This window comes from Drosophila pseudoobscura, chromosome X (assembly GCF_009870125.1).
Source record: "Drosophila pseudoobscura strain MV-25-SWS-2005 chromosome X, UCI_Dpse_MV25, whole genome shotgun sequence".
Taxonomy (NCBI): Eukaryota; Metazoa; Arthropoda; class Insecta; order Diptera; family Drosophilidae; genus Drosophila; species Drosophila pseudoobscura.
In genome coordinates, this window is record NC_046683.1 from 57,023,655 (window position 1) to 57,049,295 (window position 25,641).

Here is a 25,641-nt window from a genome sequence, read left to right on the forward strand (position 1 = left end):
TTATTACTTACGGTATATTTTTAAATTGAGATGGTATATTTTGGTATATTTCTGAGGGTCGACAGTATATTTTATCGATACGTCCGAGAAAAACACATGTGCCGGCAGAAGCAAATACGAAACATCTAGAAATCAAACGAATTTAACTTGTTACAAAAGTAAAGAATATAACTAGCGCAATGTCTGCCGAAGAGGGAACTTTTGACACCATTTTACTGGCTGTGGCAGAGAAGCATCGCGGCGGCGTGCCCGATGTAAGAACAGTTCCTCCCATGGAACATCTCTTTGTGACTTGCTTTATTCTTTGTTTTAACCATTGTGGCATTGTTCTTTTGCAGTTCCTCCATACATTGGCCAGCTTTTTGCGTCGCAAGACCGACTTCTTCACAGGCGCCAAGCAGTCGGAATGGGAGAAACTCCTCCTGGACACTTTCCGCAAGGAGTCGTCAGTCGCAATCGAGGAACACACTCAAAAACTCAAGGCCCGCGAGGCTACCAAACGCATCAAGGACGAGAAAGAGCGCGTGGAACGCGAGGCACGTCAAAAGGAAATCGATGATAACAAAATTTGTGATATTTCCGATGAGGAAGCAGCTGCCATTATCAAAGAGGAGGAGGATAAGTACGGAGATTGCCTCTGGCTTCTGATTCAGATTTCCTACTAACATCGTGTATGGTTTTGTCTTCTAGAAAACGCCAGCAGCTGCTCGACAAAACCAGTGGGGACTCTGCCGGCGGTGCTGCCACTTTGAATCTCGACGACATTTCCAAGCCCATAGAAAAAGTGGACGATGAATCGGAGAAGGCGGAGGTGGGCAAACTCCAGCCCAACGCCGGCAACGGCTGCACCCTGGAAAAGTACATGTGGACACAGACCCTGCAGGAGGTTGAGGTGAGTCCGAGAAAATATTTTCGCCCGTCCCCCTTCCGTTGTTCCGCTGTTGTTGACCCAGTGCGGGCTGTTGTCATGGTTTGAGGCGTTGCTAGGGGCTACCGTTCGGTTCTCCAGTCATTGACCTCTTGCGGCAGGTGCGTGAAAGGGCCAACCGTTTTACAATTAGAAAATTCACTTTATTAAACATATCACAGGGATAAATAGCTTAATTGCTAACCAGAAAAAAAATTACATCCATGCTTCCATTTGTTTGCATATTTCTCTGTCTTAATACTAGCATCGTGTATGTGTGTGTGCGTGCCACAGGGGTAAAACATTTTCCGATACGATTTTCCGAGCTTCAACTGACTCTCCAAAAAAAAATTGTTTAATAAATAGCTTACACAACTAGCTCAAAGACGACACAATAACAAAAAAATAATTGGGGTGGCTCAAAACATAGCAGAATACAATACAATAAATAATAAACTAATTTGCTAGCCAGTGGAGGAGTTGGATACTCTCGTAGATAGACAGAGCCCGCCTTCCCCCCATTAGCTCTTCGGCATGTCTCGGGCGCGCACTGCAAAGGGAAATGGAAAGATTAACATCCAGTTTAGGTCGAAGTCCTTAGATAGAACTCACTCTCTAGCGCATAGACCATGCCCATGATGAGCAGCATAAAGATGGTGCTCATGCTGACAATCAGCACTGTGACCTGGCGTCCGCGATCGCAGAGTCCCCGCTTGGGCTTCTTTGGAGGTCCGTTGTCGCCATTGACCATCGTAAAGTGCATGGAGCTGGCAATGGACACGGTGTCGAGGTCTTTGGTTTTAATATAATGCAAATTTGGATCCGCTTCTGCTCCATCGTGGCCATCGATGGCAATCACCGCATCCTTTCCAGGAGTGCTGCCGTTGCTGGCCAAAGCCAGATTCGCATTGTAGTTGGCCGATGAGGAGGAGGTTGGCGACGTGCTGTTCATCAACATCTTGTTGTGCCGCTCCTGCTTCTTGTGGATCTCCGCGAAGCGCTCCAGATTCGCTGCCGTCAGCAGCAGTGAGCCGGAAGCAGCGCTCTATATGTAGAAGAGAATGTTTCGACGTGAGTCACACGGCTCGTGTATCCGCCTGCGTGGGGGCACCCTCTTACTCACCCGCGTGCTGTTGTTGCTGTCACTGGAGCCCTGAGAGCTGCGCGATCCCCGTTTGGCTGCTGCCAGCACTGCTGCCGCCGCCGCAGCGGTCACGGCAGCACTTGTCGCACTTGTAGTCTTCCCGCTGCTGCTGCTGCTGTTCTGCTGCTGCTGCTGATGCTGACTCCGGTTTGCCAGTGTGGGGGGATTGGAATTCGATTTGTTTGATGACTTTGAGGAGCTGGCCGAACTGATGGCCGAGCTGCTGGAGGAGGCCAGCGAGGCGCGTGGAATGTGCCAATAGTCCTGCATCTGGAAGAAAGGGAGAGCAATATAGAATCGGTTTAGTATTTGTGTGAGCTTCGAATGGGAGTGAATGAAAAAGACAAACAACAGAGAGTGCCTTGTGGAATGACAGGTGCTTTGGTGGGAGTGAATGAGAGAAGGAGATTGTCATTGAGAGGAAAACTCATCTCTGCTCCTTCACTCTCTCCCCAAGACATCGGCACTACTTCGGCTTTGCACTTAATTTACCGCTAGAACTTTTTTTGCCTGCTACACTTTTAAGTCTTCCCCAAACGTACGCACACACGCTCTCCTCCTCTCGTCAGTCTTTGCCGCTTCCTCTCTTTACATAAAAGAAGACGACTACGAAAAACAAAAAGCAAAAACTGAACTTTCGAGTTGTCTTCGTCTCTTCGTTTGCATTTGCCAACCAACTTGTTTGAAATTTATGGACCTCTGGTTTGCTTAAAAGCCTGGTTTTATATTTATTTATTAGGTATTAATTCTTTTAGTTGTTGTTGCTGTTTTTTTGGGATGACGGGTGGGGACAGTTTGGTGTTTGCCTTTGTTCCAGCCTTTCTCTTTAAATGGTTTCTGCTTTAATTGTTGCAATTAATTCTAATTCTGTGGAGCGCAAAAGTTATCCAAAAATCAATTTGCCAACACACAAAAGTTGCAATTCAAGTTTGTGGCCTGCGTCTTTTGTTTGACGGGCTTAATTTTTGTGTGTGTGCCTTGTGTTTTGTGTGTTTTTTGTGTGTGCTGTGCTTTTGTGGGCTTACAAAGAACAGAAGTTCCATAAATTTGTGTCTCGGCGATGCTTCTTGCGTTTTATTTATTGTAAATATTATTTAGGCATGCGGAAGTCTTATCACACAATTTATTTATTCAACTTGATTTGCCAGTTTTTTTGTTTGTTTGTGATTGGTATTGGGATTGTTGTGATTGGGATATTTGTGTTCACACACAATGTGCTGTGTGTTGCGTTTTGTGGACGCTTTGCTTTACTTACTTTTTATATTAATTTGTTGTGTTTTAAGTTGTGGTTATTTGTTTTATTGTTACAACAATTTATCACACACCACAAAAAATATTTAATTAGTATCACAATCTCAGGTATTTTTAAGCAGAGTCTTGCTCTGATTGTCAGTCTGTCTCTCGCTTTGCGTTTCGTTGCGCTGCGGTGCGGTGCGGTGCAGTGTGTGTATGCGGTGTCTGGTTCTCTAATTAAATATATCTTTTATGATATTTTTAAATGCTTAATTTACGATGATGTGAGGCTCGCGAAACACTCAGCTGACATTCGGCAGCAGCTGCTGTTTGGGGAAACCGTTTGGCTGTTCGTTCGCTTCTCCTTATCTCAGTCACGATCTCGTTTCTCGGATCTTCTGCCTCTTATTCTCCTTCTTCTTCTTATTTTTCTTCTTTGGGGTTTGTGGCGTGGCGCGCGTACCGCAAACAGAACCGATCTTAACGGCTTTTAGAATCGAAATGAAGTCCCACTTGGCAGGCCTGGCCGTCTCGCAGCAGCGAAGCAAAGCTTTTGGCGTCGCTGTCGCTGGCGCTGTCTCTGTCGCTGCTTCTGTCGGCGTTGCGCAAAGCTCTGACTGTGGCTCGGGCTCTGGGCTCTGGGCTCTGCCTCTGTATCCGGCGACTTTCTTGCCGGATTTTGCATGTCATAACATGTCGTCGTCGTTGTCGTTCTGTGGGGGGGGCTATATTTATCCATCCCATACACTTCGTACATTTCTAGTCGATTGGCAGCTCTTTCCTCTCGATTCGTTTCGGGTTTTGGCTTTGATGTTTGAATGTTTGAGCATTTGATCATTTGATCTGCCTGCTCATCAGGTTGTTCTTTGCCTACTTTCATTTCTCTGTATCGGTATCTGCCTCTGCCCTTTTTGTTTTTATTTTTGTTTTGTGGTTGTTTTGCTGATACTCATTAACCTGCAATCCGTTTTTGTATTCTCCTTTGCCTTGTTCTTCTTTTGAAGGGCTCTTCTTGGGTTTTTGGGCTGTGTGTGGGCGTCGTTTTCTAGATCCGTTCCGAAATCCAATTTTGATTATGGGAAAACCCCAGCCCCGACCCCAAACACACAAATGTTCATAATTCTAATTTAATGTTAACTTAATTAAGGGCAAACCTTGACCGACACGATCCACCACACCCATTCGCTGTAGTACCGTTTGTTCATGGCTCATTATCATATCATATCTGTATGATGGATACTCAGACACCATATTGGATACCATTTGTGTTATTAAATCAACGACAGATATGGTCTTATAAATATCATGGCTATTATTTATATGGTTATTTCATATTTAAGCAACATTTCATGAGCTGGGTCTATTTTTGGCTAATTTTGTATTCTCAGAAAGAGCGTATTAACGTCAATGGACAGAACAAAAGCCGCATATCAACGCATTCAAAGATTCTGGTAATGGGAATCCATTCCCATTCCCAAAACTGCAAAAATCTTTATCGATGAATTATGGGTAATACGATCTTTCTCCTTCTTCTGGCTTTTAAGAGATGGCTGGGAACCAGGTTTTAATTTTGAAAGGAAATCCTGGTTTCCCCCCGTAAAACTCCTCAAAGTTTGTGTATTTTTCTAGATCCATATCTAATTAGTTGTCATAATATCATTAAACTAATAATCCCTTAGGAGAATTGCTTGAACAAACAAATAAATTCCCCAAAAATCCCCATTACACCGACCTGACGCCACTTTTGTTGACTTAAGATCCGAACCGAGATCCCAGATCCGAGACCCCATCTGTCATCTGTTGTTGGGGAGAGGGAGCTTCTCGAAAGGCAAAACAGATTCTACTGAATCTTTACGAAATGGTGTGCTGTTTTTTTTTTTTTTTGTATGCTGTGTTGCTTGGTTTTTTTGCTCTGTCGAGCATCTTGTTATCACCTTTTAAGTGAGACAAGTGAGTGGCCTGCCGCCTGTTCCCGAACCAAAGCAAACCAAACGCTTGCTTTTTGATTGGGCTTTCGGTTTTGCGGTGCGATGCGGTGCGAGGCGATGCGAGAGTGTATGAGTGAAGTGCTGCCGTCTGTCGCTTTAATCAGCCGCGTTGACAAAGATTACCTGACACGGCCAGTTACCAGGTTGCCAGCGGACCATCAGACCAGCGAACCATTGGAGCGGCCAATGTACTCTCCACTAAACGAGAATCGATAGAGGTGAAGCGCTTACGGGAGAAGCTCACGGAGATGTGGAGATGGAGATGGAGATCACTTGAACGGAAGATTGAGGGACGGGCGGCACTCAAAAGCGAGAGGCTGGTGAGACCCCAAACAAAAAAAAAACACTTGCTATAGATCGCAGAACCATTCGGAACCATTCCCCCTGAATAGAATCAACAACATTCACATCGCATCAGGAAAAAAACCAACCAACCAACCAACGAACCAACCAAGCAACCAAAAAAGATCCAAAAACAAATAAACAAAGATCTTTTTATGCATATAATTAAGCATGCAAAATAGCAATAGTCCGGACTCCAAAGTGACGCTCGCACGGATCTTACGAGGCGACGCGACGCGGCGCGACGCGACGCGATTCGATATTCGTTTCGATGGCGATTTCTGTTCCATTTTGGGTGACAACAATCGGGATTAGAGAAATATCTAAAAATATTGATGGGAATCGCTCAAAACGGGGAAATCCCTTCGGGCCATGGATGGCTGCCGTTGACGTATGCCACGCTTATGACTTTTTCGTTGGGCCCTCCGGGGTTCGGTCTCTCTGACTATATCTGTTGATTGCCTCTATTAAATGTTTAGTATAATTCTTCGTATGGAAAACGCTTTTAACAATGCAAACAATTTCACGGATTCTTTTGTGATTCTTCTGCCTTCAGGGGCTCCGATTAGCTCCTTCGCTCGGATGCAAAAATTCCTAGAGGCCTGACTCATACCAGGCGGAAATTCTAAATGTCTTATTGATACCTCATCACGCGTTACGTATCGGCCATAAGTTTAGATATGTGCACATATATATTTGTATTTGTATTTGTGTGTGTGTTGGATGCCACAGCCTCTAATTGCAGGTTATATAAACGAAAAGTGATCTTTTATTTGTCCGTTTCACACCTGTTTAGCTTATAAAACGCTTTAATGGGTTTCTCCTATAAATCACACACAGACACACACAAAAAAGAGTCAACTTTGGTGGGGTTCAAACAGAATGGCGGACCCCACACAACAAAGCCCCAGAACAAAGAGTAGAACCTCACAAAGAACCCTGGGTAAATGAACCGCTTTAGAGATCCGTTTTCGCTTTTTTTTTCTTCTTTTTTTGGTTTCCTGATTAGAGATCTTGACAGTTTTGTATAAGTTAGGGAAGTTCCAGAGAGATCTATCAATAAGGCAGATCGGATCACTCCCAGAACTTGCACAATATATTGTATAGGGGATGGCAGGATTATCTAGAAGTTTTCCAAAAGGCAATCTACCACCTTTGTTGATTTATTCTAAGATCTGGGAAGATCTATAAATTGTGTCGACCTTTAGATGCGTTGCGGAGAAGATTTCTTCTCTGTAATTTATTTAGCTCATGAAGATGCGACTTTCGGTTCTAGCAAGATCTAAGATCTTGAATCTAAATTAATCGACAATGATGATCGTTTGTTTTGGGATATCCCCCCCACAAACAAACAAAAATGGACTAGGTTAACCGGATGAATATCGAACATCGTTTTGTTTTGTAATCCGCTTAGACGGCTACCTGATGCCTGTGCCATGCAAATGTCAATACGGATTCTATTGTATACACTCTTAAGAGATCTCCGCTCTCATTGCGGGCAGGGATGGAGAGGTGACGTGGTGGTACGGGAGCGGATCAAAGTTTGTGGCGTTCCCAATAGGAACAACATATGTAGTTTTCGTGGGTCTGTTGGAGAACGTTCTAATCAGACTTCGGAGCAAACCAGCAATAATTTGCCACGCTGTGCTGTCTGTGTCTCTATCTACTCCACTTCTGGCCCACAAATAAGCTCAAGTTTAAGCCGCTTTTAATGAGGTATGCCCTGGCCTTCTACTGGGGCTTGACTCGCCTCGAGGCGGCGGCGGCAGCGGCGGCCTGAGTCTCGTCTCAGCTGTTTTGTCTGATAACATTATCGAATACAAAGCACTCCAATCGAACACATACACACATCATGGCATGGGGCATGGGCACTCCGCATACTTGACTCTATTGAAGCTAGTTTTGTTTGGTATACCCTTCCGAGGGGTAGTTGGGATTTCTTGGATTCGATGTTTTGGCAAAGCACAGCAGGAGACACAGACAGGCCCCTTTCCTGTTCCCGCTGGCAGAAATAGAACACCACCGAATGATCGATCTGATATGCACTTATTCCAGCGAATTTTATATGAATCCAGATCATATCGTAGAAAAGACACATCTGCAAGGGTATCTAAATCGTTGTCACCACTCATCCGATTCCTTTCTTGTTGTTTCTTAAATGGTTTTCTGTTTTTTGCTGTTGCTGGTGCTGCCGCTATTGGTTTTGATGGTGTGTTTCGAACGCTACTTTTGTTGGAGATCGTTTTTTTCGGTGGTGCCTGGCACCGCATCGCATCTTTTAGCATAAATTATACTCTCGACTAGATCGATGTATACTATTTAAAGAAAATGAAATGTTTTGCAAATTTTATAGAATTAATCAATGGCATGGCAGAAGAAGAAGTTAAAAACAGTTAAAACGGCAGCAGGCCGAGCCGACAGATCTCTTTCACTTTACAGACACAGAGGCACACACACACACACACACAGGAGGAAGAGGAGTGATAGAGAGAGAGAGAGAGAGAGAGACCGAATTAGTGCAGCTTCTCTGCTTATGGTGAATGATTGATTAGCAAGAGAGAGAGAGAGAGAGTGAGAGCGAGAGAGGGGGAGTGTGTGCTGGAGAATTTGCATAAAATTGCCAACTGTCAGACATTTCGTCTGCTCGCCGTCTCTCTTTCGCTCTCACCTGGCCCGGGCCATAAGTGTGCCATGTGCCATGTCTCGTGTGTCGTCGTCACAGCAGACAAGCCAAGACAAGACAAGACACAGCAGTCTCCGCAGCATTGACAGTCATCAATATTTCGTTATTATTCATTAATTCATTCACGACACCTTTTCTGAACTCAAAACCGAACTCTGACTTTGACGGGGCTGTGCCAGCCTGTGGCTCTTCAACTCTATTCTTACCTCTGCGGTGCCCCTCTTTAACGACTATTGTTGGTTTTTTTTTCTTTTAGTTTTTTAGCCGCATCATGTTCACAGATCAACAGCATTTGCATATGTATGTGTGTGTTTTTGTGCATTTAATGGCCGCCATTATGTATGTGTGTGTGTGGCGTGGCGTGGCGTGGCTGTGTCTCCCTCTTGTCTGGTGATTTGTGTAAATTTCCTAGTTTCGAGCATAGAATTGTATGAATTGCCATTTGCATAACCTTCAGCTGTGCAGAATAGAAAGCCATGCCATTGCCATCGAGATGTGAATAAATTTAATTACCTCCAAATAAGTTCTAGGATCTGCTGCAATCGATTGCCATGTATCGATAGTGTCGCCTTCAGGATTCCTTGTATCGTTTGGATTCAGTGTTGTGCAATGCCTTTTCTAATACGTTGATCATTCGTGCCCCAATTCGCGGGCAAATCAATCAAAATTTAGACACGACAGTTGGTTGCCAGCTGCTCTGGCTCCCTCCCTGTGTGTGTTTGTCATGCCCACACGCGTCTGGCTTCCACATCCAGATGTGGTTCTTGGTGGCTTGGCTTGGCTTGGCTCGGCTTGGCTCGTTCTGCCTCACATCCGTGTACAATTCAGAGTTTTTTCCAATTGACATCCGCTTCAGTTTCAGCTTTTGACACATTTTTTGTATATGATTTGTGATGAAGATGCAACCCACATTCGGAGTCGCTGGTGGAGCTTCTGTTGACACGGGCAGCGTGCTGTTGCTGTGTGGCTGCCTTGGCTCCACTGCCCACACAGACGGACGGACAGATGGCGATGGCGATGGAGCGTATGCGTCCTTGGTTGAATGCCGCATCGTGAGATTTAAATTAAAGGTTTACCTTAGCCGATGGGGCCACTACACACACATTGTTTCTGCCACATGAGAATCGCTAATTGATTGCACAGTGGTTGTCGAATAATAACTCTGGGCTTTAATTATGCTGCGAGCGGCGGCTGAGCGGGGCCAATGGGAAAGGTGTTAATATATGTATGTATGTGTGCACCAAGGGGGTGGGGGAGGCGGAGGGGGAGTTATAATTAATTGCCAGCCGTGGCACATAATTCTAGACGCCAGTGTAATTGCTTTGAACTTGGCCAGAAGCGGCATAAATCCATCTGCAGGCGGGCAGGCACAGCCATGCCATGCCATGCCATGCAACCTGTCGAACGGCATTCCTTCGGCAGCCGTCAAGCGTCAACCGGATCCTGTTCGTAAGAACCGCTGTACGTCCTTGAAACTGGCCGTTAAACTAGATTCCCGTTCCAGTTACAGTCCTTGAGACAAAGGGAGCAGAGCAGCAGCCTCTGGCCCCAAGACTCGGATCTGGTGAAGGGCACAAAACAGATCTTGCAGCTGCGATACAGCAGAGACGTGCCTCTGCCGCCTGCAGTCGAGTCGAGAGTTATTTATAGAGCATTATTAGCCCATCCAAGGTTGAGTACTGACCAAAGCAAAGAATCTCTGTGCACACAGATCCAATCTCTGATCATTAATCTCCATCTCCATCTCCAACTCTGTCTCCATCTCTGTCTCCACAAAAACAAAAACACTCGAAGCAGGGTTACGCAAAGATCTGAATGTATACTCCACTTTGTGCCGCATCATTAACCCCCACCCATTCACCGATCTCCAATCTCTTTCGAATTACAGCTCAAGATCCCCTTCAACGTGACATTCGCTCTGCGTGCCCGCGATCTGGTGGTCAGCATTGGCAAGAAGACCCTAAAGGTGGGCCTCAAGGGCCAGGAGCCGATCATCGATGGCGAGCTCAGCGGCGAGGTGAAGCAGGAGGAGTCCCTGTGGGTGCTGCAGGACAGCAAAACGGTGCTCATCACCCTGGACAAAATCAACAAGATGAACTGGTGGAACCGTCTGGTCACTACCGATCCAGAGATATCCACGCGCAAGATCAATCCAGAGCCATCGAAACTCTCCGACTTGGATGGGGAGACGCGCAGCATGGTCGAGAAGATGATGTTCGATCAGCGCCAGAAGGAGATGGGTCTGCCCACCAGCGAAGATCGCAAGAAGCAGGATATCCTTGAAAAGTGTGTACTCAAATAATGGTTTAGTTTATTCTTATTGATGTTTCGTTTGTTCATTCGCAGATTCCGACTGCAGCATCCCGAGATGGACTTTTCCAAGTGCAAATTCAATTAGTTGTAATATTCGCATGATTCACACTCTTGAAATGTGTAAATCTTTCACTATTCCACCACATTTACTGCTTCTACATCTTCAATCCACAACATCTACTGCATCTACTCCTTCCACAAACACTCTACATTCTTCTGCAACAAGATCGATTGCTTCTGCTCCTCTTTTCCTTCATTCTTCAAACACACACCCACACAAACACAAACACACACACAAAACTACACCACAACACAACCATCAACAAACGCAGAGAAATAAATAAATATTATGTGTATAACATAAAACATTTATACAACAAAAGAAAAAACCACAAAAAAAAACCCACAACTTTAAATATTTCCAATATGTTAATAACAATTTGTTTAGTGAAAGCGATACACGAAATTGATCAAAAGGGGCAGGCGAAGGAGCAATCTGCAGTCAAAAGATTGAGGTAATTATTCAAAATTTACTTCGATTCGATTTTCGAGCTAATTTGTTAACCATTTTCCCCTCCCCCTGGATTATCGTTGGATCGTTGGATCTTTCTGGAATTTCCCCACCCATCTGGCCGGGCACTATCGGGTGTGGTCTCGTCTCTGGATTCCCAGTAGTTCTTCTCTGGGTCATTGATCTGATTCAATTTGCCGAACTCGTTTCGATCAGTGGCTCATAAATTGTTGGATTGCCTAGGATTCGGATCTGTAAAGTGCTAAGCAATTCTTTAATGGTTTCCCTCCACTAATTTGTGGCACTAATTTGCTGTCTTGCCTTTGGGGTTCTCGAATGTTTTATTTGCCACGCGCCAGTGTTTTATTGTTTTGCTCTGTTTTCTGATAGAGACGAAAGCGTGAGACGAGGGCGTGACACGCACGACACTTAAATGAGAACCTTTCGGCTCCCATTTCTATCGAAAATTTAAATTTTGGAAGATTTAAATCTCTTCTAATGTGAGTGCCTCAAGTATTACCTTTAAGCATTTATCTTAGTCTTTTTTTTTCGTTGATATTCAGACGTAAATCTATAACAAAAATGTAAGTTCTTTCTATGAATAAATGTATATTTTGTAAAGAGTTTTGTTTCAATATTTCGCGAGACCATCTCTAGTTCAAAAGCTAAACATCTGACAGACCCCCCGTTTAGTTGTTAATTCTCGTGGGTCATTAATTAGATAAAACGTATCTCAAGAGTCAGTGTTTAACAAACCGTAGAAACAAAAAAAAGAGTTGGGGGAGTGGAACAATGTTTGAAAACCTAAAACTAATTAATGAATGGTTGCTTTTGGGGTGGAGGCCAAAGGAAGATGACTTTGGGGATAAGAAATATCATCATATCATCAGATCATCAACGTTTCTACACATCGTATGTGGGTGGGTGACTAGAGGCAGGGCATGTCATGCGATCTTATGCTTTACTTAATTAATTACCAATTAATATCATAAATTACTGTCATTTCGGAACAATACAAATTGTGCAAAAAATTATTCGCACTGTGCGACGGGGGGGAGTTCCGTCCTCGGTCCCCGTCCGCTACTAGCCAAGAGTCCGGAATAAATTGTAACAAATTACTGGTGGAGCGAACAGACACATACACATACCCCAGACAGAACTTGAAGTAGAACCGGATTTCGAGGTTTGAAATGTGGAATTTTGTTTGTTATAAATTGGAAAGTACAAAATGCTTTCGGTTTATAAAGATACATATATCCGCTTTTCGGTTTTTGCGCGGACCAATTAGAAGACCGGTTAAAAAGAAAGAGAAAGAGCGAGAGAGAGAAAGAGACCACTAAAGGGAAAGAGAAAGCCAATATAGAGAGCTATTAAGTAATCCCATAAATTTCCTGCATTCAAGAACATGAGTCATGTTTCGGAGCCAAGGATAGATAGATTTAGTCTGTGGTTTTGGTTTTTTTTTTAATTGATAAACCTTTCCACGTACAGGGAACGGCGAGCCCTTGGGGCATAATTACTGCAGAGGGGATCTATAGATAGATAGAGTATTCCTAAAAGTCGAAAGTCTATAAATAACACTCGTACGAGGAGTATTCAAATCAATTGAACTGTTAAATGACGCACGTGATGAATGCCCGTCTGCGGCTGTCTCCAGCAGCGAAATCAATAAATATTAAATATACACAAGCAAAAAACAAGAAAGAGCCAGCAATAAAAGCCATAAATAATGAATCCGGGTGCCGGGTTCTTGGGGTTCTCTTCTGTTCTGTGTATGTATTATTATATTATTTCGACAGCCGCCTCAAATTTTTGGTAATTTCGAGTGTTTCCCACATCTCACAAACACAAATTGCTCCCCGCCTCTGGGGCGTTCGTTCATTCTACTGCTTGCTGATGCTTGATGCCTGCTGCCTGCTGCCTGCTTGATTGTTTGCTGGTCGCGTGGGTTATTTCTTTTTTTAACATCATCGGTTTTTTTGTTTTTGTTTTCTGCCGGTAATTGCGGCCCATTTTGTTATTTTTAGCAAAAATTTCTGTCTGGTTTTTGCGTCCAGCCCATTAAGTATAACAGTCGAAAGTCTCTGTCTCAGGAGAGGTTGAGTGGGGCACGGGTACGAGCACCGATCAGGGCTGATGACTCTATTGTAAAGGCCAGCGTCATGCTGGGTCACGCCCCCTTCCCCATCTCCAGATCCAGCTTCAGCCCCAGTCCCAGTCCCAATTCCCATCGCATTGTCTCGCCTCATAAATTTGTCTAGACTTCGACTTTGATTCAAACAAAAGATTTAGGCAACGAACTGGCTTTGAAATTTCATTCCCTGGAAAGTTTTTTCCCTTCATCATATCAGGCAGCTTTTTGTCTGGCATCTCATTTCGAAGGTCAAGCTGCAGCAGTAGCAGAGCAGCGGCAGCGCAGCAGCAGAGGCAGCGTTAACAGTAAATGACTGGAGGCCAAAAGAGAAGTCGAAAAGAGAGTGAGGGCACTTTTCGCTAATGGTACTCCGATTTTCAGCGATTGTTTGTAACACATTGACCCTATATATAATTCTTGGTAAACATTACAAGAGTACAGGATATTCCCTATGGTGTGTTTGTGTGTTCTCTATAGTGGTCTCGCTCACTCTCCCTCCTTTCGCCATGCTTCTCCGCTTCAACGCTTTGGCTGTCTCTTTGTGTCTATATCGATATGCATCTGCAAGTGTAATCATCGATTTTGTATCGTTTTTCAAATTCAAATTTAAATTCAAACATAACCAGGTCGCTCCCGTCATTTCTTCATTTTATACAGGAACAATCCATCTGAAAGGGTATCAAAAGCTTCGTCTCCTCAGCTAGCCCTCCTTTCGTGTTTCTGCCGGTACCTCTGGCATTGGGTGTGTGATGGAGGCCCGAAACCAGACTTGGGCCTCGTCTGTGTGTCACCGTCTTGTCTTGGTCTGCTCTGATCGGCCCCTTCTGCTGCTGGTGATGGCGTCGCTGCCTCTGCAGCTGCTTGGTGGGCTTGTCACACGACGCCAATGAACTGTGGAGTGGAGGAGTGTGTCTGGGGCCCTGCCATTCGCTGCATGCGGAGATATTCCATGCAAATGTATTGGCCTGGCCCAAAAGATGTGCCTGTCTGCACAAGAGATTAATGTCATAGTGTCTCTGGGGCTTATGACCATTCCGTTTGGCATTTCATCAGCCATTCGGGCAGTCGTTGGTTCCAGGGTTCTAAGTATGGCCTGTCAATATATGGTATAATCGTACATACATATTGTATGTGTATCCGGCTGCGTTCCCGGACCTGGTGCCTACTTGTTGTCGCCCACTGCTGCTGCTGGTGCTGGTGCTGGCGCTGCTTCTGTTGCAGTTCTTTCTGTGGTTGCCTGCTGCTTGTGGCAGTTGTTGCCTTCACTTTTTTGGGCTCCCATTGCCTGCAGGAATTTCCAATTAGCTTTTGGCTATCGCACAATTTGTTTGCCTGCTTGCTGGCTGGTGCCTGAATTTTTGCATTTGCATATCTGGATTGAGCGATTTATCGATGCTATTAGCGCGCGGGTTTTTCGGTGGGATACCAATTTATGGGTACAACTGTTTTGAGAATGGTATTTGTACGTATAACAGAACATAAGCTGTTATATGCTCTACAGTTCTCTGCAAAGTGCCTGCTGTTAAGGATTTAAGCCTTGAAATCCTTTGTTCTGAACTCTATAAAACCACCATTCACCTATTCTACTGCCATTTCGTGTCTAATTTCTTCTGTTTTACATATGTACGAGTATTTATGTATTTCTTGTTGCCAACAGCGAATTTTTTATGGGACCCCAAACATTCGCTTGGCCATTCCGTCCGGCATCCAGCGTTATACAGCAGCTGTTGCCACCGTTCACCGCTCTCCGATAGTGATCTATTAATTGGGCATTTTGTTGTTTAGCTTTCGGATTTCGGCTTTGTCTGAATTATGACTAATTTTATGGTATTTAGAGTGCGGGCGACAACACAATTTATTAGCCCCCAAAAGTGGCAGAGTGGAAGTGTCTGTCTGTCTGTCTACCTGGGGAATGTTCTGGATGGAATAGCTGTGGCTATGCCTATGCCTTGGGAAAGTCTTTTTTGGAAAATTGTAACAAGATCTCCTTAAAATACACAGTATTCCCATTGTATGACGCACCTCTGGCCATTCTATTTATTTTTGTAGCCGCCATTTAATGGGTGTTATATGAATTTCAATCCATGAATCAGTTTCAGCATCAACTTCCTTTTGGGTTTTGTTTGCTAAAATTAATGATATCAACAAGACGAAAACAAACAATTTGTTTGTCCAGCTGGAGATACGATCGTGGGAGGTCGAGAATTATACACAGGCCTTTCGAAAAAAACCAAAAAAAAAACGGGAGGGAAGGGGCCGGGCCGGACCGGGCCGTTGTTGGATAATCAGAGATTATTAATAATACAAGAGTATCATTTGTTAAACATTTCATCATTTGTTGTTGTTCTTTATGCGGTGCTCATCATCCGGGAATGTTGTGTGTGTGTGAAAGGCAGATGATGATGCATCGTTGCATAGATCCATATGGCAGTAGATCGGATAATTAGAGAATGATTTCACTTGAACAAGCCTCGGCATAGAGGAAGTTCTTATTGGAGATTCCATAAGCAAGAGAAGGCTTGAGACTTGAATTGCATAATTTGATATGCAGAGAGCTGTGCAGCTCTCCAGGAAGTGCACCATCACTGGGGAATGTAATTTGAAGTGGGGGGCTTCATAAGAAAAACTGAGCAACGAGGAAGTCTTAGAGAGAGATTCGAGTGGGAAATGTTGAGTGGATTCTTAGCTGGAGGTCGAGAATCAATGGATTCTATGCATCACAGATTTCCTAATAAGTCTTGCCGGATTTTTACTGACTATGCTATGGGTGGGCTTAGCTCTCAAATCCTAACGATCCCTAATCTCCATCTCCACCACTATTTTTGGTTTTTTGTTTTTAAATTTAATTGTTTTTTGTTTTTTATCTTTTCGCTTTACAACTGTCTTTATCTGGGGTCTTACATCAATTCGTTAGCTGTTTTAATTATCATTTACTTTTCATTAGCTAATTAATGGTTAGGCTTTCGGGCCCTCCCTCCAGTACCCCCGCCCTGCGCCTGTGCCCGCAGTGCACTTGCATAATTATTCACACATTCGTCTGGCTAAATATATAAAACAAAAAGTCAACACTAAACGACGTGTCATTAAGGCTGACATGGGAAATGCCCGCCTCGATCGGAGTCCGACTTTTGGAGTCGGCAAATATTACATGTATATCAGCCCACTAAAGAGGGGGCCATACCCATACCCATACCTCTCTCTAGAGATATTTGCATAGTTTTCACCCCTTGTAGTACTTGTACATTAATTTCCATTTACTTAGACAGTTTCTCTGATTGGAATATCATATGGGGACGGCAGAAAAAGCAAGCACTAAAGTGAGGTTAACTTATTTGCAAAGCAACGCTCTCGCTCTCGCCCTCTCTCTCTCGCTCTCGCTCTCAAAGAACAGCTGAGAGGCCGGCCCCACTGTCCGTCACTGTCTGTCTGCCTCCCCTCTTTCCCATCAGCTGCTGCTTAGCGTGCTCATGCAAATTTGACCTTGACACAATTTCCGTTTCATAACAGAAAAGCAAACAAATGAGCGAGGGAGGAGGCAGAGCAGAGCGCAGAGCAGAGGGGGCCAGAGTGTGACGGCGGCGACACACATAAAAGAGACAACAACAGAGAGTCGGCAAGGGAGGGGCACCGGGTGCGCAGGTGAGATGGAGACAGAAACCCGTGTAATAACTCAACCTCAAGTGCGGGCCAACTAAACAACAAAACAAAATCTCCGCTTTTTTGCGGCTTTTGCAGTGAGAGAAATTTAAAAAAAGGCGCTAGAGATCGATAAGGATCGATTCATGTTAGAAAAGTGCCACAGGATATGCCGCTGTAGTTACAGTCCTCTCGCTCTGGCTGGTATCATACAGCTACTCCTCCGAATATGCTCATTTGCTGCCTATCGATTGTCTTCTTATCGTTTTTTCAAATTTAAATTCAAATCAGCAGAGATCGGTGTATGTTAGAAGAGCGCCACAGGATATGGTTCCTATCAAATAGCTACTCCTTCTCATTTCTTTTTCTATGTATCGATTTGCACCCGAATCGATTACTTACCGTTTTTCAAATTCAAATTTGAATTCAAACTTTTTTTAACACTTGCCTCTTGCAGGTTTTCTACAGATTTTCTCCAAGTGTATGCCGTCGTCGTTACACGTCGCTACATCGCCTGTTGTTCGCCACCGGCATTCAGCATTCACATGGCCAAAAGTGGCTTACGAAAACGGTTTTTATTTAACAGCCAAGAAGTCAAGTCTGAGAATTGCATGCTCTGAACTTTGTTTGAAAGCGGCGTTGAAAGGGTGTGTGGGTGCGGGGATTGCACAAGCAGAGATGAGTAGCATGCGATGGGGGGGGGGGAGGAAGACCAGCCTCATTGGAAATTCTAATAAATCAGTGCAGATGGGAATCCAATCCAAAGCGATCCCAGGCCTGGGTCAGGTCACCGTCACCCGATCGCACGATCAGCGGCGGCGAAACCTTTTTGCTGATGGGATCTTGATCAAAGGGGAACTCGCCGACCAATTTTGAGTCATGCTTGGTGCCAAATTGGCTGCTCCGATGGTCCACAAAAAAGTTAAAGCTATAACCGATCCTCCTCTGAACACAATGAACTTCTAATTAATATCAATTTTGTTGGGCATTGTTTTTGCTTTTCCTTCCAAGCTAAATTCTTAATTTCTATTATTAATTAGTTAACACATTTCGCGCATTAATGAAGGAGAGGCAGAACGACTCATCGATGGCACGTGGAAGCGTTTTTTTTTTTTTGTTCTTTCTTCTTTTTATTACCGCTCCCCCATAAATATGCACATATCTCTATGGCTGCGCCCCCCTTCATGCTGGGATCGAATGGGAATACATTCTTGGCGGACACCTTGCGACAGGGATTTGCATGGGAAATTAACGGGTGTCGGTATCGTGTGTGGCATGGCATGTGCCATATGCAGATCTCCCTCTCTCGTGAATGGGATCCAATTAAAAAGGCTTAAACTTCAGACTGCTTTCAATATTCCCATAAAGCGCTTCAAGTGTGAGGATTATTTGCATCTTTCCGGATCGTTCTTAGATCATTTCCACATTTACCTTCTTGGAAATAAGCAGAACAGACTGATCCATCATTTGGATGATATTTATTGTAGATGGCATGGATGTTTTCATCATCGCAGATCGTATCCCCGCAAGTTTACATCGTGTTTCATCCTCCTGCCTCAAATGATATTTTAATTGATCTTTTTCGAAAGTGAAAAGCCAGAAGAACCGGCAGACGGGTCGTATGCGCAATCGAATGAGCGAGTGAGCGAATGCCAATTCCAAATCCGTTTCGGTTTCCAGTCATTATCCGCTTTAAAGATCAGGCCGCACAAAAAAGGAGCCAGCCTCTTCAAAATGTTTATTTGTGTATCTCGTTACACAATAATAAATTTGTGTGTATTTAGTATACATATATTTTTGTGGATTCGCTACCAAATTGGATGCTTCATTTCGGCTGCTTCCCCATTCTTATGAGGCTCTGCTTCTGAGGCTCGGAATCTCGTGGGTGTTTTGTGTCGCTGCTTCTGCTTCTGTCTGTCGGCTGTCGTGTATGATATTGTCAAATCTCAAGTGCCAGATCGACAAAGTGAAGGGAGAAGTGTCTGATCTGGCTCTGACGCTGGCTCTGGCCTGGCTCTGGGAATGCGATCAACCTGATTGAGTTTCGACTTCTGGCGACACGTGTCGCACCGAAACTCTTATGGAATTTTCCCCCCCCAAACAAATTTCCCATTGAAACGTCATCCAATTTGCTATTAAAGCAAATTGCATGCCTGAACAGAAATTGGCCAACATTTAGCATTTACTTTGGCCTTTTTTTTTCTTTTTTTGTGCACAAGGTTATCAAACAGCAAAACAAAATTGAATGCAATTAAAGTTTGCATTGAAGGCAGCCGCCGAAAAAACCAAAACCAAAACCAAAAAATTGTTATGTGTTCTCTTAAACAATTTTAATAACCGAATGCAATTTCTGTATCTATGTGAGTGTTTGAAGTGTACGAGTATCTCTGTGTCAGTGTGTGTGTGTGTGTGTGTATTTTAATTCTTTGGCACGTTTTTGGCTGAACAAAGTGCAATAACATTTAGCAGGGCATAAATTAAAGCTCTTTGACTCTCAACTTGTTACAAAATCAATCTTAACAAAAGAACAAAGTGGTTTTCGTTTTTTTTTTTTGCGCGGGCATTGAGTTAATTTCTGGTTAAAAAAAAAACCATAAAGTCTGGACTGGTGAGGAAATAGTTTTTGAAATAAATTCCACTAAATTCTTTAAAGAACCCCCTAGTTATAGCCCCCTACTGTAAATGATTCAGAAAACTTGTTCAACTGTTTTTCCTTTGAAATTCTTGAGACAAAACCCTAATTATCTCCCCCAAAAAACTCTTAAACTATTTTCCCGTTCAAATTCCTCCAAAAAACTGTGCGTCTGCGTCTGCGCATTGCTGCAATCAAAATGAAACCAAATCAGTTTTTTTTTGTGTATTTTTTGTGGCATATCAAAGGAAAATCCCGACTTTAAATCGCGATTTCAGCAATAAATTCCAATTCATTTGTTGATCAATCGGCTGTCCCCACTATATATATATATATATATTATAAGATTAGTGCTTTATGTCACGGGGGCGGCAGGGGGGGGGGGTGGAGGTGGGCGATGATTATGATGAATGATGGGGGTTGGGAAAATTTGCAATTGGCAAAGTCGTACGACACATCCAACAGCAGCAAAATAAAACCAACTTCAATAAAAAAAAAGGGGACACAGCACACAACAAAAACAACTCAAGATTGTAAACACGTTTCGGGTTTGTGTTGCTGCGGTGTGTGGCATGGCATTAATGGGCCAAGGGGCGTGGCAATATGTACTGGCTATACTCTTGAGCTGGGAGTACTTTGATTTTGGACAGATGGAGGGATCCCTCAACACCTGGTAAAATACAATTTAAGAGTAGCATTAGAGAAAGTTCTCCTCCAAAGAAGAAGTCTTTGTGGTAGACATATAGTCATCAAACCATAGTTCTATGTACTTTTTTATATTCTCTTTGGAAATGTGTCTCAAAACGATCAAAGATCAAAGACTATCCCAAGCTACGGAACCCAAAACTTGCCTTCTTAGCTTAATTTTGGATGGGCATGGGCTTTTTCGTTTTGTCGATAGAAATAAAAAAGGATAATCGATAAATATCAGTCACGAAAATAATCAAAGATCGATATTCAAGAGTATCTAAAGCTGCGGCTCTCGGAACTCGCATTTCTTTCGTGTTTTTGTGGCTAAAAGAGAGACCGACTTGTCACGCACTTTTGTTGCTGTTGTTGCTATTTTGTTTTGGTTGTCTCTTTTAGCCAAGTTAGCTTGTTGTTGTGGTAGTTGCAGCAACTACAACAACATTTAACCATTGAATGTGGTTTTCGGAGGCAGGGGTATGCACTATAAATATAAATTTGTTGTCATTTACCTGCTTGGGCGCATCCATGGTTGACCCAATGAGCGTAAGGGAGATGACTATCTACAAGGAGTACACACGTGGGTGGCTGGGATGGCAATAGTTCCACTCGATCGAATTTCAATTAGAGTACTTTTTCCTTCCACTCTTTCGCTTTTCGTCTTTCGTCTTGTCTTTGTTTCACTTTTGAGTCTACTTTGCGTTTATTTACAAGTTTTTTTTGGGCTTAGTTTTGAAGGTTATCAGTGGATATTCCGTTCGTTATTTTACAATTATTTGTAACTTTTGAAGTGTGTCACTTTTTTTTTTGGGTGTGTTTTCGATTTCTTTCACGCGCAATGCAAAAAAAATTTTGAATTTCGACAATTTTTCAACTTCTGCCACAACTTGAATCTTGAATTTTGGAAATGATCAATTTTCGCATTCACTGGAAAACTTGTTCGGAAAACTCGGATTCAGATTCGAAGCTTTTGGCGGATATACTGGATATGGAAATGGAAATATGGTAGCTATAAGGTAGCTGCTGTGGAACGGCTGAGCCAAATTGAACGCAACTGTTGAGTGCTTTTTCTGATCTGCTCTTTGCTCTGCTCTGATCTGCTCTTTGCTCTGCTGACGCGTGCACACTCCGTTGCGGCTGTGCGGTGAATGACGGCGACTGCGGCCGCCCCATGCCTCAAGTATTAAACAAAAAATTGTACATTAAACATTGTTTGCACACACACACACACAGAGACACACAGGCAGAGATAGAGACAGAGAGTAGTGCTGCAGAGAGCATAGATAGATACTCGTACAAGGAGAGGGGTGTAGCGGTGTGCGGCGGGCGGCGGGTATAAAGGTGTTTAATTTCTATGGCGCTTTTTTTTTGGTGCTTTAGTTTGATGCTGAACTTTTGCGGTTAATGCCAAAAGTTTGATTGGGCTGAGAGAGTACAGTAGTGAGAAGAGAGGAACAGGAGTGCAGAGAGGGAGAGCGGAGAGTGCTAGGAGCAGCGATCAGCAGTGCAGAGTGAATCTAGGACTGGGATCAGCAGTGTTGAGAAAGTGGGAACAGTGCTGTGAGAACAAGAGTGGGGAACAGTTCTAGAAGTGGGCACCATGGATTGTGTAGAGCAGCAAGCGACTCCTGCAGAGTGGGAACAGTAGCTACAGGAGAGTGGGAACAGTAGACACAGGAGAGTGGGAACAGTAGGCACAGGAGAGTGGGAACAGCTGTGCTGCGAAAGCTACAGCCACGGCCGCGCCGCAGCTGCAACGCCGGCAGAGGCGCTGCAGTTTCAATATCAAGGTCACAATAGTTTCCATTTCATTCCGTGGCCTTTTCTCTCCCTCTTTTTCTGTTCCCATTTGCTGGAATCTAGGCGCCAACCAACTCCAATTGTGTAATGCACATTTAATTGTTCCTCTCCCACATGCGGGGCTGCCATGGGGGCCATACATATACAAATATCTCCAAAAGTCTGATCAACTTTTTGCTGGAAATTGTGAAATAGGTTTTTTTTTTGTTTGGGTGTTTCTTTTTTTTTTGGTTTTTTTCGGTAAGTCTGCTGCCTTTTAGCACGTACACAAAAGAGAAGAGATGGATAAAGATAGATAGTTAAAAAGAGAGAGAGGGAGAGAGAGAGAGAGCTTGAGTGGCGACCTTGACACATATTTCGGTGGCGGCTGAAGTCAACGACACCTGTTCCAATGGTGGGAGGGGGATAAAACGTGTTGTTGGAGCTTGGATTTTTATGAATGACTCATGCATGAGAAAGCGACGAGCAGGAGAGAGGGGGGAAGAGTATGCCAATGAGTTAGAGAGAGATGGCTGTATGAGAGAGTATTGGGGCAATGAACTTGATTTCAATGGGGATTTGAATGTGTTTGAAATGGTTTAAACGATGGAAAATGCTTCAGTTATCGAATGCAGATGCCATTGCAGGGGATCTTGTTATACAATCCTCGTATAACATATATAAAAGGCGTAATAAAAGGGTAAGTGAAGGCAGGAGGAGTATACCAATAATAACAGATACAACACACCCTGAGAAATGATGAAAAAATATATAATAAAAACCATACAATGTTAAACGATTATAGATATACCATAGGGGAAAAGATACAATATTTAATACGATTTCCGAAATCTGTATAACAGTTAATACTACTCCCCCCCCCCACTCGCTGCCCACAAATAACCCATAAATCAATGGCACCACCCCAGGCATCAATTCACATTTCATCAACTGGGAATTAACGTTCCGTTCGGAATACCATCTGATAAATACGAAACATTGGGAACTCCCCCACGAATCGAATCAACGCTGCTGTGCTATCTGTATCCCCCTCCCCTGCACTCCCCGCCACTGCCCTGCGACATCTCGCCACAAAAAATCCAAAAAAAAAGAAACCTTTATTTTTTATTGATTATCGCATAGCCGAGACTCGTATTGTATTGCCGATGGTCAGTTCTGTTTTTGTTTGCCCCATGACGAGGCAGATTTTCCAGGCCAACGGCTGTGCCACGTCCCCCGTCCCCCGTACCCCGGCCCCCGCCATCGCTTTGCAGCTTAAGACCCGGCTTAAACGGCTCTGTTTAGCATTCAGCTGCGAATTGCCTGTTAATTTCTAGCCAAAATATTGTTGTATTTAGCCCCAGTCCCCACCAGTCAGTGCCTCCCTGCCTGGCCGCCACAACACAATGGACAGAAAGACAGGAAAGTGGATCAGAGCTCAGAAAAGAACCTTGGCTGAAATGCAAATTAAAAATAATATTTTCCCCTACGCTTTGCAGGAGGGAGGGGCGGTGGGCAGAATTAATGCCAGATCCGACGAGGCCTGGGGTCTCAGGCGAGGTGGGAGGGGTGGGGGAGGAGGCAGCATTTGATCGCTTGACAAATGCCAAAACCACGGGCCAGCCGCCGCCTCGCCATCCGCCAGCCTTGGCAGCGACTTACCCGCGCGGCTGCTAGTCGCTGAGGGGTTTTCTGTCCAGCTCTTAAGCTCTGGCTCGGGCTCTGTCTCAGGCTTTAATTACAGTTACTACTCGCTCTAACGGTGTCTAAGCTGACATTTTGCATGGCTCGAATGGCTCGAACGGATCGAATGGGTCGCAGGGGGATCGGGGGAGAAAAGATAAAACCAAACCCAAGTGCAAAAGTCATGATTAGACAAGAGGGAAAAAATATGCCTTGGAATGTGGCAGGGATTTGTGGGAAACTGTGGACTACTGGAAGAAATCCAGGAATGCAACGTGCGCTCTTTGCTTAAGCAATAATAGCGAGAGAGAGAGAGAGAGGAGCGGAAAGGATAAACAATCCACACACGATGCAAGCGCTGAAGTAGAAACAGAAAAGGACAGCAATATAGTAAAGATCCTCTCCCGCTGCAGCAAATGAGAACAAATGACAAGGGTACCAAAGAGAGCATCATAAAGAGAGTAAGCTTTAGGCCGAGCTTCCGCTCTTGCACATTACTTCATTTTCTCTCCGCCCCCGCAATCGATGCGTTCATTTGGAAATCAGCTCCGCGTTCTTTTGTGATTTTTTCCCCGTGAAAAGCGGAAAAGTGATGCAAAAACATCGGGCAATGGTCGCGCAGGCGTGTGAAAAGTATTGGGCATGCAAATATGTTCCCAAAGGCAGAAAATAATAGAAAACAGGAAAATGGCGGGCAAAGCTCTGTCTCAATGTGCGAAGGTGAAGTGAAGTTATTTCGGTGGAAAAAAGCACGAAAAAACGGAAGCGGAACGCCCTCGATCTCGTTAATGCCAAGAGCTGCCTTGTTTTCTTTTTTGGCACGTGGTTTGCGGCTCGGTTCGCGGTGTCGGTATCACTGTGTGTGTGTGTGAAGAGAACAAAATGTAAACAAAGCAGCGCCACCTATGGAGATCTCGTGCATCATGGCAAAATAAACGGTACTATCTAGATATCCAAGTGTAATACAGGTGAGTCATAGAAATGATAGGCCTGGCCTCTCCTGCTGTCCAACTGTTATACCCTTTTAGCCACTCGATTTCTTGCCAATTTTCCATAATTAACATTCCAAAAATGCTATAAATCTTTGCTAGATTTTATGACAACTCTAATTACCAATAATCGCAGGTGTTAAATGATCTAAAGAGTGGAAAATTAGAGGCTATAGGTGGGTAGGTGGGTAGGTGGGTAGGGGGGGATGACCAATGTCGCATTGCTTATCGGTCGTTGAACGAGAGGCCGAGACGTTTATTAGCATTCTTTTTCGCTTAAACGAACAAAACATTTTGGCAAATCCATTGGCTACGCTCAACATGAATAACTTAATAAATAATATAAATTAAAAAACATAAACAAAAAAATAATATATTATGGTGTCTGTCGAGTGACGTGCAGCTGTCAAAACTGTTCGAAAAGACAGCGGTGGCACTGAAGAGTGGCAGAGTGGCAAAGTGGAGACCCCGGACTCGTGCCTCGTTTAATTTTTCGGTAGCTCAATCAAATTATAATCCGCGTCCGAAAACTATCAAGAAATAACAAGCTTGCAAATTATTTACAATTAATACGTACATGCTCGTACGTATCCCCGAACGGAGTATGCATGCGAAAACTACAAAAAACATATACTCGTATCTACAAGATATGGAAACCTTCAACTGACTGCGGTTTCGAGCATTCAGTTTTGAGGCTGATTTCAGGCCAGATTTCAGATTTCAGATTTCACTGGGCTGAGGCTATGCGATGGACGGATATCAACTGCCCTTGCCACTGTTTTTTCTTTTTTTTTTTGTGTTTCTTTCTGTTTTGCTAAACGCTCCCTCTAAGGTCTCTCTGCGAAAGCGGTGGCAAAGGCCTCTGTCAAGGCTCCAAAGTTGTGGAAATGGAATGAAAGGTATCGTAAAGTATCGTATTGGAAATATGTGGAGTATGGTATATCCTGTTCTAAGGCGAAAGAGGAGAGCTGGCGCTGGGG

At 43.9% G+C, this 25,641-nt stretch overlaps 2 protein-coding genes across 3 annotated transcripts; one reads left to right on the forward strand and one right to left on the reverse strand.

Moving 5' to 3' along the window:
* Nucleotides 1-69: 69 nt before the first annotated feature.
* Nucleotides 70-11,113, forward strand: nudC (nuclear distribution C, dynein complex regulator). Its single transcript, XM_033382783.1, has 5 exons — nucleotides 70-254; nucleotides 339-622; nucleotides 691-892; nucleotides 10,186-10,583; nucleotides 10,644-11,113. The coding sequence occupies exons 1-5, from the start codon at nucleotides 180-182 to the stop codon at nucleotides 10,693-10,695; spliced, it is 1,011 nt and encodes a 336-aa protein (XP_033238674.1). The 5' UTR covers nucleotides 70-179; the 3' UTR covers nucleotides 10,696-11,113.
* On the reverse strand, nucleotides 1,050-20,823 carry LOC4812518 (vitellogenin-2). Of its 2 annotated transcripts, none has more exons than XM_015188081.2 (4): nucleotides 20,723-20,823; nucleotides 2,031-2,321; nucleotides 1,520-1,952; nucleotides 1,050-1,457 (listed from the first exon to the last, which is right to left on the reverse strand). In XM_015188081.2, the coding sequence occupies exons 1-4, from the start codon at nucleotides 20,738-20,740 to the stop codon at nucleotides 1,429-1,431; spliced, it is 771 nt and encodes a 256-aa protein (XP_015043567.1). In that variant the 5' UTR covers nucleotides 20,741-20,823; the 3' UTR covers nucleotides 1,050-1,428. The 2 variants fall into 2 exon arrangements, with proteins under 2 accessions (XP_015043567.1, XP_001352444.2); XM_001352408.4 differs by lacking the exon at nucleotides 20,723-20,823 and adding an exon at nucleotides 3,307-3,806.
* Between the last annotated feature and the right edge of the window lie 4,818 nt (nucleotides 20,824-25,641).